This window comes from Microcaecilia unicolor, chromosome 12 (genome assembly GCF_901765095.1).
Source record: "Microcaecilia unicolor chromosome 12, aMicUni1.1, whole genome shotgun sequence".
Taxonomy (NCBI): domain Eukaryota; kingdom Metazoa; phylum Chordata; class Amphibia; order Gymnophiona; family Siphonopidae; genus Microcaecilia; species Microcaecilia unicolor.
In genome coordinates this window covers 20,245,193-20,265,253 of record NC_044042.1, presented here as the reverse complement: position 1 = coordinate 20,265,253, position 20,061 = coordinate 20,245,193, and the positions used below count along the sequence as shown (strand labels likewise).

Sequence of the window (20,061 nt, the reverse complement as noted above, 5' to 3'; positions counted from 1 at the left end):
TACTTATTTTGTACCTGGGGCAACGGAGGGTTAAGTGACTTGCCCAGGGTCACAAGGAGCTACAGTGAGAATCGAACCCAGTTCCCCAGGATCAGAGTCCGCTGCACTAACCACTAGGGCAGGCTTCTACATGGAATGTTGCTAGTGGAATAGCAACATTCCATGTAGAATCTCAAATAGTAGCAACAGAATCTCAATAGTAGCAACATTCCATCTAGAATCTCCAATAGTAGCAACATTCCATGTTCTGTGGTATTTTGCAACTACATTCAAAGCGGTTTACATACATACAGGTACTTATTTTGTAGATATACATGCAGAAGGTATTTTTTTTAAAGTTAAGAAGCACAACTGTAGCTGAAGTTATTTTCAGTTAGCACTCTAGGCTAGGGCAGTGCTTCTCAAACAAATCCTTGGGGCATAGCCAGCCAGTGGGGTTGTCGGGGTATCCACAATGACTAGGCATGAGAGAGATTTGCATGCACTGCTTCCTTCGTATGCAAATCTAGCTCATGCCTATTCATTGTAGATATCCTGAAGACGTGATTGGCTGGGTGTGGCCAGAGGAATAGATTGAGAAGTACTAGGGAAAGGAAATACAACATGTTTATAGATCATTTTTTTTTTAAATCGTGAGTAGGATAAAAAGGTATTAGTTATTTGCAGAGTGAACCCCAAGTCCTCCATAATCACCTTAAAGCACAGCTTTTTTTTTTTTCCAGCAACGTAATCAATGCACTCATCCTGAGATTTAATTCACATTCACCCAATTAGGATTAGATCAATCTGCAGTGCATGTTTCTGTGCATTCAAGATCTGGTCAGCAGCAGTTGCCTGCCTGAATCTAAAAGCTCAGAAACGGATCACGCCAGGAAATTGAAACCACAACAATGGGAGCATTAAATATTTCATCAGGTTTTGAATGACTAAACTTGACCCCGGTATTTTATCACTGAGACAGCTAAAGAACAGAACTTAAGAGGAGGGTTCTGTCGAGCAAGGCTGGTAGGTCGCACTTTTCATCTAAACAGCATGGACTAGCAAACCAGCAAAATAAAACCTGACACTAGTACTAGAAAGACTTGAAGAACCTGTAACTCATCTTCATCTTCTAAGGTACTGAGATGAACATGTAAGCTCATTAGGCATCTTTCAGTACAAACTGTATCTCAAGAAGGCTCAAGGGAAACAGTATATGTGACGGCAGCTACAAGCTCAGCTCTAACATAGGAATATAGCTCAGATTAGAACCAACAGTTCAATCAACCAACTCAGTTTGGTACGAGACTAAATTGGATTTGAACTACTCACAGAGGACACTTTCAAACTGCAGCAGCATGACAGAGATGTTACCAGCCCAAGAGGCGGCCAAAATCTACCACACAAACTATGTAAGGAATGCACGGGCCATTGGGGTATTGTGGGCCGTCTATACCATTTGCTTTGCTGTCATCATGGTGGTGGTCTTCATCCAACCTTATTGGATCGGTGACAGCATCAACACACCACAAGCTGGCTACTTTGGCCTCTTTAGCTACTGCATTGGTAATGCCCTCACTTCAGAGCTTATCTGTCGAGGCAGTGCACTGGATTTTGAGACCATTCCTTCGGGAGCATTCAAGACTGCCATGTTCTTTGTTGGTATCTCCATGTTTCTCATTGTGGGCTCGATGTTGTGCTTCAGTCTCTTTTTCTTCTGCAACTCCGCCACTGTATACAAAATCTGTGCATGGATGCAGCTTGCAGCAGGTAAGCATATACTCCAGTTAGGTGGGAGCATCAAGGAGAGTTGGATGATTCTACCCATGGTGAAACACCAGTAGTATGATATTAAGACAATGAACTACTCCAAAGTGCTATGTACTTCCTTCATTCCTGGATTTCACTGCAACAAATCCTTAGCATAGCGAAAAACTGGGGAGTAGGTAATACTGTAAAACTGTAAAGGTGTCAAGTACAAAACATACTATGCATCCAGTTTCTCCTTTCTGGGTAGTCAACTTTGGAATGCTCTCCCAAGACCCATCCGAGCCATTAAAAACTATTTACCTTTCAGGAAAATGTTAAAGTCCCATTTTTTCAAGCAAGTTTACCCTAATGGACCAGCTTAATTCCACCAGATCACCTACGACACTCCTGCTAAGACGTCGACGCTTACTCTGACCCCAATGTTATACTCAATCCCTCATCTTCTTCCCTCCATCCTTTACCATTTCCCTCCCATTCTCCTTCCCTTTCACCCATCATATCCTTGTCTACCTTCCCTATTCTAGTTCATTACGTTCTTTTCACATGTCCTTTGTAATGCCTTTCATAATGTAAGTAGTTATGATCATCACAATTTATAATACTGTTCCTACATTTCCTTGTTTTTACTGTATTCTTTACCATGTAAGATGCTTTCTTTTACTATGTAAGCCGCACTGGACCTGCTGTATGTGGGAAAGAGCGGGGTACAAATGTAATAAATAAATAAATAGACATCACTCTGGACTTGAAGAGAGATACAGAAGTTTAAACCAAGATTAAGCACAGTTTTCAAGACATTTATGCATGTGAATAGCAATTTACCCAAAACAATTGGCCACTAAATATTTCCTCACCCTATGACTAGAAGTACACCCAGTGTTACAAAATATGCACATTTAGTCAAATTTAGGGGAGCTACTCCCAGGTGCATGCTTGTGGGCTGCACTTACTTTGCATTCTCAAGTCTATCCATATTCTTTGCTGTAGAAAAAGTCTACCCACACAAAAAGCAGGTCCTTAAGTCTATGGGTAAGTGTTTCTAAGTTAAAGGACATACAAACATTTTGTACCTTGATGCCCAAGCCATGAGTAAAAAGTATTCAGAAAATCACCCTACGACGAGTACTTGTAATTGGGTTTTCTTTTAATGCCATGTTGTGTCTTTCTCATGGCAAAGGCACAATCGCCTTCTCTCGCTACCATTGCAAATATAAAGTCCTATGCCCTCGCCACTCTTTATTTGTTGTTTCTTAAATTGACAATCTTCAAAAACAGGTCACATTGTGTTTGCTAAAGGACATCCATTTCATTTAAGCTACCCACTACCAAACCAAGGAAGGACAAATACACTAATGCAAAACTAGCACTGGTGGGTTTGGTTTGTTCTTTTTTGATCACACCCACTTTCAAATTTTTTTTTTTTTTTTTTTTTTTATTTGCATGAAGTCTTTATTGAACAGGACAACAATACAATTTTGCCTCATACATTTCAAACAAAGTAAACTACCAATATTTTTTAAACATACAAATGTAACATTCCTTTTTGCATTCCAGTACGTCATCCAGTATCAACATATTTAAACCTCTGTAAACTTCAATGTTTTAAGATACATTTTCTATAATTTTACTTATCAATAAGGCCTCCTTCCCCCCAAACTATCCCCCCTCCCCTACCACCCACACCACTTTCAAATTTTAAGATCAACTTTGTCAGGCTATTAGGAGTGTAGGCTTTCTGCCCCTATGCTGATAGGATAAAAAAAAATGACTATTTAATTCATCTTTATATATCCACATAAGGCTGCACAGGCAAATTGGTGACTGCCCTGTATGTGAATGATGCCAGTATTTGATAATAAAGTTTCCAAGTTTATTTAGAAGTTACTATCCCGGCCACAGGGGGACCAACAGGGTAGCTTACAATCTATAAGTAGCTAAAAGGGAAAAAACAAAGAAAAGCTTGGGGAAGAAGGGAGGAACCACATCTGCAACAGGAAAGTGTGTGTGTGTGTGGGGGGGGGGGGGAGAGGGGGAAACAAAACACAAGGAAGGGAAAACCTTCACAGGCAATCAGGACCCACTGAACTGCCACCTTAGTTATAGGCATCTACAAAAAGGTATTGAGAGGTTTGGGAATGTAGACAATGAGGCAGGGTGTTCCAAAGATGCGACCTTGTACTGAAAAGATAGAATGTCTCATACGTTCTTGAGTAATTAGACGGTAGGAAGGGATAGTAAGCAAATTTTGGGACGAGGATCTAAGAGCACGAGCTGAGCTATAAGGAGTCAAAAGACAAGAAGAGAGAAAGTGGTTCACCAGATGTTAAGTGTCTTAAAGACAAGTAGCAAGAGCTTAAAAGGTTATAGGATAGGATGGTTATTGGTAACCAGTGTGCTTCTTTCAGATTGGGAGTAATGTGATCATACTTCCTGGCATTTGCAAATTAAATGGGTAGCAGTATTTTGATAAGTCATAACCTACACAGAGTGGTAGATGTGCCTCTTCTGCTTCATTTCAGATTGGATGGACTGTGCAGGTCTTTATCAGCTGTTATTTACTATGTTACTGTATGGCCATCTGTCTCCTCTCATGGCAGCCTTTCCTGTATGCCTCTAGGGGAAGGAATGAGGAAAGGGAATTGCCCCAGGACCATGCAAATAACCACATCGTGGTTTGCAGGCATAATTTATAGTTAGAGCAGAAGAAACCTCCATCCATGCACACAAAGGAGCAGAAGTGACGGAGAAGTAAGGCAGACAACTGGGAGATATCACCAAGGATCTTTGCTAACGGGACCCCCAGCACAGCTGGTTTTCAGCAAACTATGCCTCCATCAGACGTATGAATACAATCAAAATACAACTTAAGATTTAAAATATAACAAATTAAAAGTGACAGAATAAAATTCAAATCATAACAAAATTATGCTGAAAAACTGATACAAAAAAGGGAACATAAATGCTGCTTCTTGTTGTAATTTATAGTTAAGAAGAATCCGCAGCCAAGCGGAGAACTCGAACTCCCCAGGGGAAAACACAAGTGTAAGTGAGAGTGGGATGTTTGACCACGGAAATTCAAATCCTGGAGACAAGAATCTTAAAAAGCTTGTTTATTGATGAAAAGACTTGTAATTTATAGTTACACATCTTTCACTCAAGACTTGTTTCCTCACTATCCTTAGCCTTAAAGTCCCCAAGTATAACAAGCTGCAGTAAGGATTAAACCTAGCACTTTTTCTATCTGCACAAAAATGGACTTACATTTGTGGTTTATATCTGTTTTGTATCCACTACTGCTGCAAGGCTAGTTCACCCATCTAATGTCTTGGGTAAAAATGTGTTTTTTTTTTTCTTTAGGTTACAGCTGTCACTACTACATTCTTCAGGTTAAGAATCACCATCAGATTTTCAACAAGTCCAAGGTGTAGTTTTTTCACAGGATCAATAGCTAAGTTTCTGCATCAATGGCTGGGCATGCTCTTATCCCAATACACAGTAGCACATGATTCTGGTTAAGGGCTTAATTTATTAAAGTTTCTCTCCATCGCTATAACTATGGAATAGTGCTTGATAAATCAAACCCTTGGTCTTGAGAAGATAAGTTGGCAAACTGCTACCAGACTACACAGTTGCACTTACTCCCACATTAATGGTACATGTCAAACACTCAGAAAACTCAAAAGGCTTCCCCCCCACGAAACACATTGAAATGTTACAGTCCACTAACAGTCCACTGCTGCATGCTGTGTCTTCTGCCTTGGAAAAAAAACAGTCTTGTTATTTCATCTCCTTCACACTGAGCCAACTGTTGCTGGGAAACAGGGACAGACAATATTCAAAGTGGCTACTGCCTTTAAATGAGAAGCTGAGTAGGGAAGGGAAAGCACTGTTTCTTGTTTCATACACTTCTGACATCAGATCCTACACCAACAGTCAACACCATAATGTGCAGCTACTGAAAGGGAGAACTTTTCTGCCACTGACCAAACCAATTCATTCTCGAGAGCCACTTTTGAAAAGGACCCCACTTAGTTTCAGAACATATAAAGGATTCCAGGTACTAAAGCTTTTCTGTGTCTGAGGCAAAACACTCCCTGTATGTGACCATCATGGGAAAAGGTGACTAAAAGGCTCCAGAAACAACTTAGTGGTTAGTGTAGCGGACTTTGATCCCGGGGAACTGGGTTCGATTCCCACTGCAGCTCCTTGGTGTATTCACTGAGTGAAAATATACTTTCTTCTATTTGTTTTAAAAGTATTACGGAGTGGAGGAGTGGCCTAGTGGTTAGGGTGGTGGACTTTGGTCCTGGGGAACTGAGTTTCATTCCCACTTCAGGCACAGGCAGCTCCTTGTGACTCTGGGCAAGTCACTTAACCCTCCATTGCCCCATGTAAGCCGCATTGAGCCTCCCATGAGTGGGAAAGCGCGGGGTACAAATGTAACAAAAAAAAAAGCCCCATGTAACTTCACTGAGTGTCCCCTAGTACTTTTTGAAAGCATAAACAATCAATCTGTTTACCCATTCTACTCTAATCAGTATTTTGTAGACCTCAATCATATCCCCCTCAGCTGTCTCTTCTCCAAGTTGAAGAGATTATGGTAATACTTTTAAAACAAATAGAAGAAAGCATATTTTCACTCAGTGAATACCTACGCAAAGGAGCTAGTTGCTGGGGAACATGGTAACAGCAGTTAGCAAATCGGAGTTTTAAAGGTTTCGACAAGTTCCTGGAGCAAAAGTCCATAAAGAGTAGTTACTTACCTGTAACAGGTGTTCTCCGAAGACAGCAGGCTGCATATTCTCACAAGTGGGTGACGCCACGTCGGCCCCGGAGGATTTTAAAGCAAAATCTAAAAATCTCTTCTACGGCGTTCCGTCGCGCGAGCGAACGCACTGCGCATGTGCGCACACCTCTTCCCGCTCGCCGTGCGGACACGCCCCTCAGTTAAATCCAAAAGATGGAGGAGACAACTCCAAAAGGGGAAGGTGGGAGGGTTTGTGAGAATATGCAGCCTGCTGTCTTCGGAGAACACCTGTTACAGGTAAGTAACTACTCTTTCTCCAAAGACAAGCAGGCTGATATTCTCACAAGTGGGGTATCCCTAGCTTCCAGGCTTACACAACACAACAAACAGTGGTCAATTGAGTCTCGCAATGGTGAGGCCAGAATAAAATTGACCTGAAAAGAAGAAACATCTAAATGAGTGTAGCCTGGAACAGAACAAAAATGGGCTTAGGAGGGTTGGAGTTGGATTCTAAACCCCAAAGAAGTTCTGCAGCCCCGACTGCCCAAACCGACTGACGAGTCGGCTATTGCTGAAGGCAGTAGTAAGATGTGAATGTGTGGACTGATGACCACGCCGCAGCTTTGCAGATCTCTTCAATAGTGACTGATCTTAGATGAGCCACCGACTCAGCCATGGCTCTAATTTTGTGAGCCGTGACATGGCCTTCTAGAGTCAGTCCAGCTTGGACAAAAATGAAGGAGACGCACTCTGCTAGCCAAGAAGAAATTATGCGGTTTCCGACAGCAACTGGCATTAAAAGAAATAAACAACTGGGCGGACCGTCCGAGGGAGCTCGTCTGCTCCACGCAAAAAGTGCGGAGCTTGCTTTCGCCAGGGCTTGTAAGATGAGGGAGAAAGAATGTTGGCAAGACAACTGACTGGAGCAGATGGTACTCCGATACCAGCGCCAGTAAGAACTTTGTCTGCATGTGGAGAAATACTCTGTTAAGATGAGAAGTAAGGTAAGGCGCTTGAGCTACTAGAGACCGAAGCTCACCGACCTTACGAGTTGAAGGAACAGCCACTAAGGAAAACGACCTTCCAGGTCCAATACTTCAGATGGCAGGAATCCAGTGGCCCGAATTGAGCTTGCAGCAGCTGGATGAAAACGACATTGGGACCCCAAGATACTGGATAAGGAGTGATAGGAACTCTGACCGAAGCATAAGAGCCAACTGTCAAAATTATTGTGGGTGCTAAGCCCAACAGAAATAATCTCCCTTAGACACATACAAGGAATTTTCTCAATATTGGGGGAGAAATAAACCTCTCGTGAAGTGGACAGCTAAAGGCTGACCTTTCACACGTTGATGATAAGCTCTTATTGCACGAAGATGAATACTGACAGAGTTGGTCTTGAGACCAGACTCAGATAGGTGTAGAAAGAACTCAAGCAAGGTCTGTATAAGACAAGATGCAGGATCTAGGGCCTTGCTGTCACACTAGACGGCAAACCTCTTCCATGAAAAAGAATAACACCTCTTTGTGAAATCTTTTCTGAAAGCAAGCAAGAGTCGGGAGACACTCTGGAAAACTCAACGAAACCCCACTCTCAACATCCAGACCGTGTGAGCCAGAGATTGGAGGTTGGGATGTAGAAGTGCCCCCTCGTTCTGCGTAATGAGAGCTGGAAAACATTCCAACTCCAGAAGAAGAGGGAATCCTATCTGACGCAGCTAGAAAAGAGCAATCAGAATCATGGCTCCACAATCTTGCTTGAGAAACAGCAAAGTCTTTTCCACCAGATGTATGGGAGGATACGCATACGGAAAACCTGTCTCCCAAAGAAGGAGAAAGGCATCCGATGGTAGCTGCCGTGAACCTGCAGCCTGGAACAGAACTGAGGGACTTTGCGATTGGACTAAGTAGCAAAAGATCCACTGAGGGGTCTTTCGAACTATAGGCATGCTCAATTGTAGCATTATCCTGCTCAGCCTGTCGGCCAGACTGCTGTTTACGCCAATTAGATAAGTGGCTTGGAGAAAACATGCCGCATTGCGGGCTCACCGCTACATCTGCATGGCATCCTAACTCAGCGGGCAAGATCCAGTACTCCTTTGTTATCGAGTACATCACAACTCGATTGTTTGTTGAATTAAAATAATTTGGTTGGATAGCCAGGAGGGATGCAACCTTCGTCAGCAGCTTTTGACTGAGTAAGATGCCTCAGAATCAAAATAGAGAGAATTAACTACCTCTGAGGGGAATACCGAAGACTGGCGAACAGTCGGGTTACATCCTCTAGATACCCTAAACTTGATACCACTGGGAAGCTAGGATGCACTGAGCGGATGTCATGTGCAAAAGTGCCATGGGAGTTACATGAACTGCGGAAGCCATGTGTCTAGAAGTCTCAATATGTACTGTGCTGTAATCTGTTGAGACGGGCAATCATCGTGTTAAGGGAACACATGCACTCCCAGTCCATGAAGATACGCTGCAACAACAGCCAGGCACTAGGAAAAAAACATACTCTGGATGCAAAGAGAGTATAAGTATCCTGTAAATCCAGAGAGCATAACCAATCGTTTTCCTGAAGTATGGGAAGAAGGATGCCCAGGGAAAGCATCCTGAACCAAATCTGTTTAGGCCCCTTATGTCTATGATGGGACGCAACCCACAAAGAAAGACCTGGAATAGAATCTCAACCCTTCTTGCCCTGGTGGAACGGGCTCGACTGCATTGGCGCTGAGAAAAGCAGAGAGTTCCTCTGCAAGTACTCACTTTTGATGGAAGCTAAAGGATTAAGCTTCCAATGAACAATGTGGAGGGTTTGATTCCAGATTGAGAATGTATCCTAACCGGACTAGTTGAAAAACCCCACCGGTTGGAGGATAAAAGAAGTCACCTTTGGTGGAGAAATGTAAACTTCCCCCCCGACAGGCAGAATGGCCGGTACGGACATTTTTTTTTTTTTAGTGGCTATACTGAATTGGAGCCAGTCAAAAACCCCTCTGTTTCCTGGGGAATAGGTGCAGGGGCCTGATTAGGTGCACGCCGCTGACTAGAACGAGCGTGCTGAGGCATAGCCCGAACCGGCTGTCGAGAAGTAGGAGTATAGGTACGACCCCTTAAGGCACAAGGAAAACTACTCCTCTCTCTAAAGAACTTCCAAGATGAGGAAGTGTATGCAGAGCATATCTACAGTTTTCTGCTGAGTCTCCTCCTCCAGGAGAGAGGCACACAGTCATGAGAGTCTGCGCATCACTGTACCTAGAGCAGAAATCTAGGTGTTACAAGTGTCGAAAATGCCCTTGGACAGGAACCTGCGACACACCGTGTGCTACCTGACTACTTGGTGAAAAGGTTTAGCCTACTCCGGTGGGTATGCTCGTAAAGATCTGACAAGACTTGATTTGGGATGCGATCATGCCAGCCTGGTACGCCATTCTCCAAAAGAGGCTAAGGATGTATGCTCTGGCCCCGGGGGCGCCGAAATAAGTTCTTAGAACTCCTATCTGTTCTGAGTGCAGAAGACTCAGGTGAAGATAGTAGTCCAGGACCTCTAGCATCTGGGCATTGGGATTCACAATCTCCACTGTAATGTCAGATGACCATCATTGAACTGAACTAACTACTCAAACAGAGCAGCTCAGATCCAAACGCGTCCGATATGGAGGCTACTATGGGTCGAGAAGTTGCTCCAGTAGGGTGCGAACACCCATACCAGAGGCAGCATCGGTGAAGGAGACCAGGTGAAAAGCCAGATGCCGCAGGAGGCGGTAGCACCCATGGCATCCAATGGTACCCATGGTCCCGAAGCCAAGGACAAAGTCTGGAAATGCAAGGGAATCGAAACCAGACTGCTAGACCATGGCACCGACGGTACCGATGATACACATGGTACCGATGGACCCCGGTACCAATGGTACCCATGGTACTTGGTACCGATGATAGTCATGGTATCTGGTATCGATGGTACCCATGATACCTGGTACCGATGGTAGCCATGACATGTGGTACCAATGGTACCCATGATATCCGGCACCAACAGCACCGACGGTACCGATGGTACACATGGCACCGACGGTGCTCATGACACCTGGTACCAACGGCACCCATGGCACCTGGTCATGATATCTGGTATCGATGGTACTCATGTGCCGACGGCATCCATGATACCTGATACCCATGTATCCACGGTACCGACGATACCTGATACTATGGTACCGATGGCAGTCATGATACTCGGTACCGATGGGCGATGATACCTGGTACTGATAGTCGATGGTGCCCATGATACCTGGTGCCGATGGTGCCCATGACTCCCGGTACCGACAGCACCCATGGCACCGATGACACTCGGCATCGACGGCACCCATGGTACCGATGATACCCGGTGCCGACGGGACCCATGGTACCGATGATACCCGGTACCGACGGGACCCATGACACCGACCATGGTACCAATGTAGTTGGTATCGATACTCCTCGGTACCGACGCACCGATGATATTCGGTACCGACAGTACCCATGGCACCGATGATACTCGGTACCGACGGCACTCATGGCACCGATGATACCCGGTACCGACAGCACCCATGGCACCGATGACACTCGGCATCGACGGCACCCATGGTACCGATGATACCCGGTGCCGACGGGACCCATGGTACCGATGATACCTGGTACCGACGGGACCCATGACACTGACCATGGTACCAATGTTCCTGGTATCGATACTCCTCGGTACCGACGGTACCCATGACACCTGGCACCGATGGTATCCACGGCACCGATGACACCTGGTACCGATGTACCGGTGCATCGACGTCCAATGCCAGGATACCTCCATAACAGAGGGAGCAACGCTCTCGGCACCGACTGATGTCTGAAGCCCGGATACCTCCATAACCGAGGGAGCAAAGCTCTGGGCATCTCCTTTGGGCATCCCTGGCAGAGTAGAATACGTCTCGGTTCTTTGAGACACTACTTGCGCTTCACAGGGAGATGATCCGGCCCAAGACACATCCGCCGATGCGCCCGAATGACCTGCCAAGCAGGAGGCGCCGAGGCAGGTGGAGACCTATTCGATGCATAACTATACCCAGCGTGCATCGGTCTCTGTCGGACTCCAGAATGATCTCCTTTGGGCATCCCTGGCAGAGTAGAATACGTCTCGTTTCTTTGAGACACTACTTGCGCTTCACAGGGAGATGATCCGGCCCAAGACACATCCTCCGATGCGCCCGAATGACCTGCAGAGCAGGAGGCGCCGAGGCGGGTGGAGACTCACTTCAAAGGTTACACCACTGATATTGTGTCAACAGGTTGCCCATGCAGTGGCTGACCAGGGATGCACCTGCTTAGGTTCCTGGTTTTTCCTGTGACATACACCTTCACACTTGTGGGGCTTAAAGACAGTGGTGTGCTGGAGCAGGTTCTCACAGCTCTGGAGAGCCATTTGTAAAGTTTTAATAAATGGATCCTAAAAATGTGGGCTTGTTTAGTTTGCTGGCGAGAGAGAGCCCACAGATAACAATATGCCAGCATTTTTATAAGAAAAGAGAAGCTTAAATGCTTTGTTTTCCTTTCAGGCACAGCCCCTTGTGACTCTGGCAACTACTTAACTTTTCCTTGCCCCGGGTACAAAAAAGTACCTGTATATATAAGCCACAATGAGCCTGCCATGAAAGGATCAAATGAAAAAATAAAGAACACCCAAAAAGGGTAAAATAAAAAAATAAAAAAGAGATTTTACTCCGAGGACCTGAAGAAAACACGAAGCACTAACAAACTCCGTGTCTCCTCAGACGCGGAAAAAGAAAAACTGAGGGGCGTGTCCGCACGGCGAGCGGGAAGAGGTGTGCGCACATGCGCAGTGCGTTCGCTCGCGCGACAGAACGCCGTAGAAGAGATTTTTAGATTTTGCTTTAAAATCCTCCGGGGCCGACGTGGCGTCACCCACTTGTGAGAATATCAGCCTGCTTGTCTTTGGAGAATCTGCTATAAGATAAACATGGGGAAAGGAGCTACTTTTTCCTGGGATCAGTAGCACGGAATTTTGCTACTCTCTAGGATTCTGACAGATACTTGTGGCCTGGATTGGCCACTGCTGGAATCAGGATACTGGGCAAGATTGACCATCGGTCTCACCCAATATGGCTATTATGTTCTTATTCGGATGACACTAAGATTTGCAACAGAGTGGACACCCCGAAGGGAGTGGAAAGCATGAAAAAAAGATCTGCGGAAGCTAGAAGAATGGTCTAACGTTTGGCAATTAAAATTCAATGTGAAGAAATGCAAAGTGATGCACTTAGGGAGTAGAAATCCACAGGACACGTATGTGTTAGGCGGTGAGAGTCTGATAGGTACGGACGGGGAGAGGGATCTTGGGGTGATAGTATCTGAGGACCTGAAGGTGACGAAACAGTGTGACAAGGCAGTGGCCGTAGCTAGAAGATTGCTAGGCTGTATAGAGAGAGGTGTGACCAGCAGAAGAAAAGAGGTTTTAATACCCCTGTATAAGACATTGGTGAGGCCCCACCTGGAGCATTGTGTTCAGTTTTGGAGGCCGTATCTTGTGAAGGATGTGACAAAAATGGAAGGGGTGCAAAGAAAAGCTACGAGAATGGTATGGGATTTGCGTTACAAGACGTATGAGGAGAGACTTGCGGACCTGAACATGTATACCCTGGATACTGGAGGAAAGGAGAAACAGGGATGATATGATACAGACGTTCAAATATTTGAAAGGTATTATTCTGCAAACAAACCTTTTCCGGAGAGGGGAAGGCGGTAGAACGAGAGGACACGAAATGAGATTGAAGGGGGACAGACTCAAGAAAAATGTCAGGAAGTATTTTTTCACGGAGAGAGTGGTGGATGCTTGGAATGCCCGCCCGCGGGAGGTGGTGGAGAGGAAAACAGTAACGGAATTCAAACATGCGTGGGATAAACATAAAGGAATCCTCCTCAGAAGGAAGGGATCCCCAGAAGCTTAGCCGGTGGTGGGAGGCAGGGCTGGTGGTTGGGAGGCAGGGCTAGTGCTGGGCAGACTTATACGGTCTGTGCCAGAGCCAGTGGTGGGAGGCGGGGCTAGTGCTGGGCAGACTTATACGGTCTGTGTCCTGAAAGAGACAGGTACAAATCAAGGTAAGGTATACATAAAAAATGACACGTGAGTTTATCTTGTTGGGTAGACTGGGTGGACCGTGCAGGTCTTTTTCTGCCGTCATCTACTATGTTACTATGAAGAGTGTTACCCTTTAGTTCGCACCTGGCTGTAGTATGCACAAGCTGATTGACATGAACTTCCAGGCTAGAGAGGCCTGTTTTCACAAGACAACAAGAAACCCTGTAGCTAATTTGGGGCTAATCCTGGATTAACACCTATTAAGAAGGATCTCATCAAAGTGTTTATACTTACCAATATTAACCTTTACAAGCAGCTCATTCAGACCCTCTCTTACCAGTTATTCTATTGCTCAGAACTGGTTCTAGCAAACCAAAACAACTGCAGAAGATACAGAAATACTAAAGGGATGGCAAAGATCTCAGCAATCTGCAAGAAAACATCGTCACATACTAATAAGTCAACATTTAATAAAAAAATTAAAAAAAAAGAGGAAACTAGAACAAAACCTCAAACCTATGAAATGAAGTAGCCGCCATGTTCTGGGTTCCTGGGGTTATGAGAGTCATTTTATCATATTTTGCTCCTGCAGCAATGGAAGGATGTTACCACAGCAACAGACCCAACAAGAAAACAAGGCAGCCGATCCGCAAAAGTAAAAAACAAATCTATCAAAGCAGATCGTTCAAGAAATGTATCATTTATTCTTTAAGTACAGCACTCAAAGTTCTTACAAACCAGTCCTGGCCCTGTTCCGCCCCTCTGCATGTTAAAATAAACATACAATCATTTTCTAATTTTGTGGATAAGTTTCTGAGACCCTTTCCCCTGAATTCTATATAATGCGCCGAAATCAGCGTGAATTCTATACCACCACACGTAACTTAATTGGCTTAACAAGCTAATGAATGCTGATAACAGCACTTAACAAGCAATAGTGAGCACTAATTGGCATTGATTAGAATTTAGGCGCACAACTCACTAAGCATATTCTCTAACAATGTGCGCTGAACTTCTAACGTGCAGAGGCAAAAAGGGGCACATTTATAGGTGGGGAAATGGGCATAACATGGGCGTTCCAAAATTTAGCACCTATAGAATATGGCCCAGTGCACCTAAATCTATGCACTGAGATTTACACCAGATTTTCGTTGGTGTAAATTGATGTGCGCAGATATTGGCGCTGAAATATCAAGCATATTCTATAAATCAGTGCCTAAATCTTGGTATCAATTATAGAATACGCTTAGCACCGATTTGTTTTAGGTGCCATACATATTTCCTCCTTTATGCCGAAGATATTACACTCATCATCAATATATTGAAAGATTTAACATGCATGGGAGTAATTTTTAGTAAGCTGAGTTAGGCACTAACACACGCTTAATGCAGTTTAAAATGGCATAATATGGAATGCTCTCAGGTGTATTCACTCTGCTGCTCCCCAGTACCTCTTCACTCTTGTCTCTCCGTATACCCCCCTTGGGCACTCCATTCTGTTGAGAAATCTCTCGTCTGTCCCCTTCTCCTCTACTGCTAATTCCAGACTCCGTTCCTTCTATCTCACTGCACCACACGCCTGGAATACACTTCCCGAGCATATACGTCTAGCCCCATCTTTGGCCGTTTTCAAGTCTAAGCTAAAAGCCCACCTCTTTGACGCTGCTTTTGAGTACTAACCACTGCTCACTTGCCTGTACCTTTTATCCCCTCCTCTTTAATTCCCCTTACCCCTTAGTTGTTCTGTCTGTTACCTGTCTTATTTAGATTGTGAGCTCTTTGAGCAGGGACTGTCTTTATGTCTATGGTGTACAGCGCTGCGTTTGCCTTGTAGCACTATAGAAGTGATAAGTAGTAGTAGGTGTCCTGTGGTAAGTGGCAAGTTAGCACATGTTAATTCATGAACTAAAAAAATTGGGGGGGGGGGGGGCATGTCAAATATGTTCAAGCACTAATCAGTTAATGCAATTACATTACCACATGTTAACAGGATTACTGTGAGAGTCCTTAAGTTACCACCTACAAAAATGGATGGCAGTACGTGCTCACACGGTAATTTTTTTCTTTTTTTTTAACAGGGTCACAAACTAATGGCAACATTAGCACATGGCCATTAATACAAAAAAAGTTTTTTGCAAAACCAGCCATTTTACAGCTATGGTAAAAATGATCTTAGCGTGCTGGAAGATCCCACGCAAAGGTGCACTGTGGCCACAGCTTAGTAGACGGCCCTTTTATTAGCGACCTTGCTCTTCCATTTGTGGTACATTCATATAAAGCAATTCCGATATTTATCCAAGAATGCCTGATTGTAAGTTTGTGCAAATGGCATCTGTTTTAGAAATGCATATTTAAAAAAAATACTTATTTGGTTTACCATAAACATGTGGATAAAGGTGAGCTGGTTGATGTAGTGTAGCTAGATTTTCAGAAAGTTTTTGACAAAGTTCCTCCTGAGAGACTCCTGAGAAAATTTAAAAAGTCATGAGATAGGAGGCGATGCCATTCTGTGGATTAGGAATTGGTTACTGGATAGAAAACAGAGGGTAGGGTTAAATGGCCATTTTTCTTAATGGAGGGTGAATAGTGGAGTGCCACAGGGATCTGTACTGGGACTGGTGCTATTTAACATATTTAAAAATGATCTAGAAAACAGAACAAGTGAGATGATTTAAGGATTCTTTTACAAAGCTGTGCTAGTGATTTCTGCATGGCAAATAAGAGGAAGCTCATAGGAACTGAACGGGCTTCCTCATTTGCCGCACCGAGAATCGGCAGTGTGGCTTTGTAATAGAGGTCCTAAATTTGTAGATGACACAAAACTATTCAAAGTTGTCAAAATGCAGGCAGACTGTGAAAAATAGAATGAAAGCTAGCCATCTAAAATGACAGATGAAATTTAATGTGGATAAATGCAGAGATGCACATTGGGAGGAATAATCCGATGCTAGGGTCCACCTTAGGAGTCAGCTCTCAAGAAAAAGATCCAGGTGTCATTGTAGATAATACCATGAAACCTTCTGCCCAGTGTGCAGCAGCAGCCAAAAAAACCCAAACATGATGCTAGGAATTATTAGGAAAGGATGTAAAATAAGACCAAGAATATATAATGCCTCTATATCACTCCATGGTGCAACCTCACCTAGACTATTGCATTCAATTCTGGTCACCGTATCTCAAAAAAGATAAAGCAGAATTAGAAAAGGTTCAAAGAGCGAACAAAATGATAAAGGGGATGAAACTCCTCCCATATGAGGAAAGGCTAAAGAGGTTAGGGCTCTTCAGCTTGGAAAAAGAGACAGCCAAGGATATGATTGAGGTCTATAAAATCCTGAGTGGTGTAGAACAGGTAGAAGTGAATCGATTTTTCACTCTTTCAAAAAGTACAAAGACCAGGGGGACACTCAATGAAAACACATTGAAATACTTTTAAAACAAATAGGAGGAACTATTTTTTTCATTCAAAGAATAGTTAAGTTCTGGAATTCGCTGCCAGAGGATGTGGTAACATCAGTTAAAGTAGCTAAGTTTAAAAAAGATTTGGACAAGTTCCAGGAGGAAAAGTTCATCAGCTATTATTGAGATGGACATGGGGAAAGCCACTGCTTGCCCTGGGAATGTTGCTACTAATTGGGTTTCTAACAGGTACTTGTGACCTGGCTTGACCACTGTTGGAAGCAGTTTACTGGGCTAGATGGACCATTGGTCTGATACAGTATGGCTATTCTTATGTTACTTTATTTACATATTAGTGATTTTTATTAAGAAAGGAGCAAGTCTGAAGTTTTCTCTTTTTTTTTTTTTTTTTTTTAAACTTTGCATGCTACTGGAACATATGAATTGATGGGAAAATGCCACTGGAATGCAAAACATGTCATTAAAATGCACAGATGTTTTTTTAGTATTATTTTAAGATTTAAAATTGATTTTTTTAATGCATTTTTGCATGATTCTGTTTAATAACTTTTAGGTGCAAGAATCACAAGTCACCAATCTTTTATAGTTTATTAAAATTTACTATAAATCAGAACAAAGCGGTTTACAAATCTACAAATCTTTTGCATTCAGAAGAGTAATGCCCAAACATAAATATGCAAAAATGACATTAATCTAAGGCTAAGAGGAGACAGTAAGTGCTTCTGTGTTAATTTTTTGCAGATACATAAGCGCATAGGAAAGTCCCACATTAGAACATGCCAAGCCCAGATTTTACCACATCTTAGCAAAGAGGATCATTGGAAATCAACGTTGGAAAGCATGTGAGAAGCTTTAAATTATGAGCTAGAGAAGTTGTCAAGTCTGTTCTCATAACGGTGATACTATAAAGCTGGGATGTCCAACCTCACCTAGAGGCGGTTGGGTTTTCAGGAATTTCTAATGAACGTGCATGAGGTCTCTTGCATACGCCTTAGGGAAATCCTGAAAATCCAACTGGATTGCAGCCTTCAAGGAGTGAGGTTGGATGACCCTGCTATAAAGCAACCTTCGATGTGATAGGACAGATGTGCTGGGAAGCAAGAATTATCCTTAACCTATCCTTCATTTCCAAGCAATTTCACTTGAACAAACTTGTTTGGGCTTGAAATCAGATTTGTTTCATAACCTAGTGTTTTCTTTCCCTGGCCTGCAGCTGCTGGGTTGATGATTGGCTGTATGATCTACCCTGATGGATGGGACTCTGCTGAAGTGAAAAGGATGTGCGGCGAAAAAGCTGACAAGTACACCCTGGGAGCATGCACTGTACGCTGGGCTTACATTTTGGCCATTATCGGGATCCTAGATGCTCTCATCCTATCTTTTCTGGCTTTTGTCCTTGGGAACCGGCAAGATAATCTCCTTCCCGATGACTTTAAAATTGAGAATAAAGGTTTGTCAAAATAAATTTGAAACCATTTGCAGTTGACCATTAGCATAGCCTTGCCGTCAACTTTATTTTTAAACCACACATAAGTTTAGTATAGCATTTATTCCTCCTTGTCGTAAAAGACAAACTAGCAAGCGACAAACTGCAAGCAAGGCCCGTCTCACTTTCCAAGCCACTGAACAGGGCATCTATGCAACAGAAAGGAGTAGCCATATACAATGTTTGCATGGTGCTTATATACAAAAACACCATATAAAAGTCAGTTGAACTCACACATTTTTATCTTTCTATTTTCCAGAAGGCAGCAACAGCTGAGGACCACAGAAGAAGCACAAACTATTATTATTATTATTTTTTTTTTTAAACTTAGTTCACTCCATAGATATTGTTGCATTAACATGCTGGTTTTAAACATTTTCAACTCCAATGTGTAACAGAAGTGTGTTGTGTTGTGTCAACTTATAAGTGATAAAGCAAGAAACCTGCTTTCCTGGGGGGGGGGGGGGGGGGGGGGGCAGTGGAGGGAAAACTTGTTTTTGTCAGACTAATGACATTGAACATTAATGCTAGGATGTCAATACTGTAGTTTGAAGCAGAGATCACAGCGCCTTTTTATGTCAATGACCATTCAATATAGACTTCCAAACCATTTGAGCAGCTATGGATTGTTGTATCACTGAATTACATTTTACACAATATTGATTCCCAGGGAGGGCAGGGTAGTTTAAAATACCATGTATAGACCACCTTTATCTTGAACGACTATTTAGATTTAGCTCACACCTTTTTAAGTAGTAGCTCAAGGTGAGTTACATTCAGGTACACTGATTACTAAACATTCACAGAAGTAATTTTTAAAAATAAGAAAAGATCCCATTGGAAACATACAGTGGGGGAAATAAGTATTTGATCCCTTGCTGATTTTGTAAGTTTGCCCACTGACAAAGACATGAGCAGCCCATAATTGAAGGGTAGGTTATTGGTAACAGTGAGAGATAGCACATCACAAATTAAATCCGGAAAATCACATTGTGGAAAGTATATGAATTTATTTGCATTCTGCAGAGGGAAATAAGTATTTGATCCCCCACCAACCAGTAAGAGATCTGGCCCCTACAGACCAGGTAGATGCTCCAAATCAACTCGTTACCTGCATGACAGACAGCTGTCGGCAATGGTCACCTGTATGAAAGACACCTGTCCACAGACTCAGTGAATCAGTCAGACTCTAACCTCTACAAAATGGCCAAGAGCAAGGAGCTGTCTAAGGATGTCAGGGACAAGATCATACACCTGCACAAGGCTGGAATGGGCTACAAAACCATCAGTAAGACGCTGGGCGAGAAGGAGACAACTGTTGGTGCCATAGTAAGAAAATGGAAGAAGTACAAAATGACTGTCAATCGACAAAGATCTGGGGCTCCACGCAAAATCTCACCTCGTGGGGTATCCTTGATCATGAGGAAGGTTAGAAATCAGCCTACAACTACAAGGGGGGAACTTGTCAATGATCTCAAGGCAGCTGGGACCACTGTCACCACGAAAACCATTGGTAACACATTACGACATAACGGATTGCAA

The 20,061-nt window shown here is 43.4% G+C and overlaps 1 protein-coding gene across 1 annotated transcript; it reads left to right on the top strand.

Moving 5' to 3' along the window:
* The first annotated feature begins 1,337 nt into the window (after positions 1-1,337).
* Positions 1,338-18,856, top strand: LHFPL5 (LHFPL tetraspan subfamily member 5). The gene is made up of 3 exons (XM_030221718.1): positions 1,338-1,749; positions 18,247-18,483; positions 18,779-18,856. Exons 1-3 carry the CDS (start codon positions 1,338-1,340, stop codon positions 18,793-18,795), a joined length of 666 nt encoding a protein of 221 aa, XP_030077578.1. The 3' UTR covers positions 18,796-18,856.
* The last annotated feature ends 1,205 nt before the right edge of the window (positions 18,857-20,061 follow it).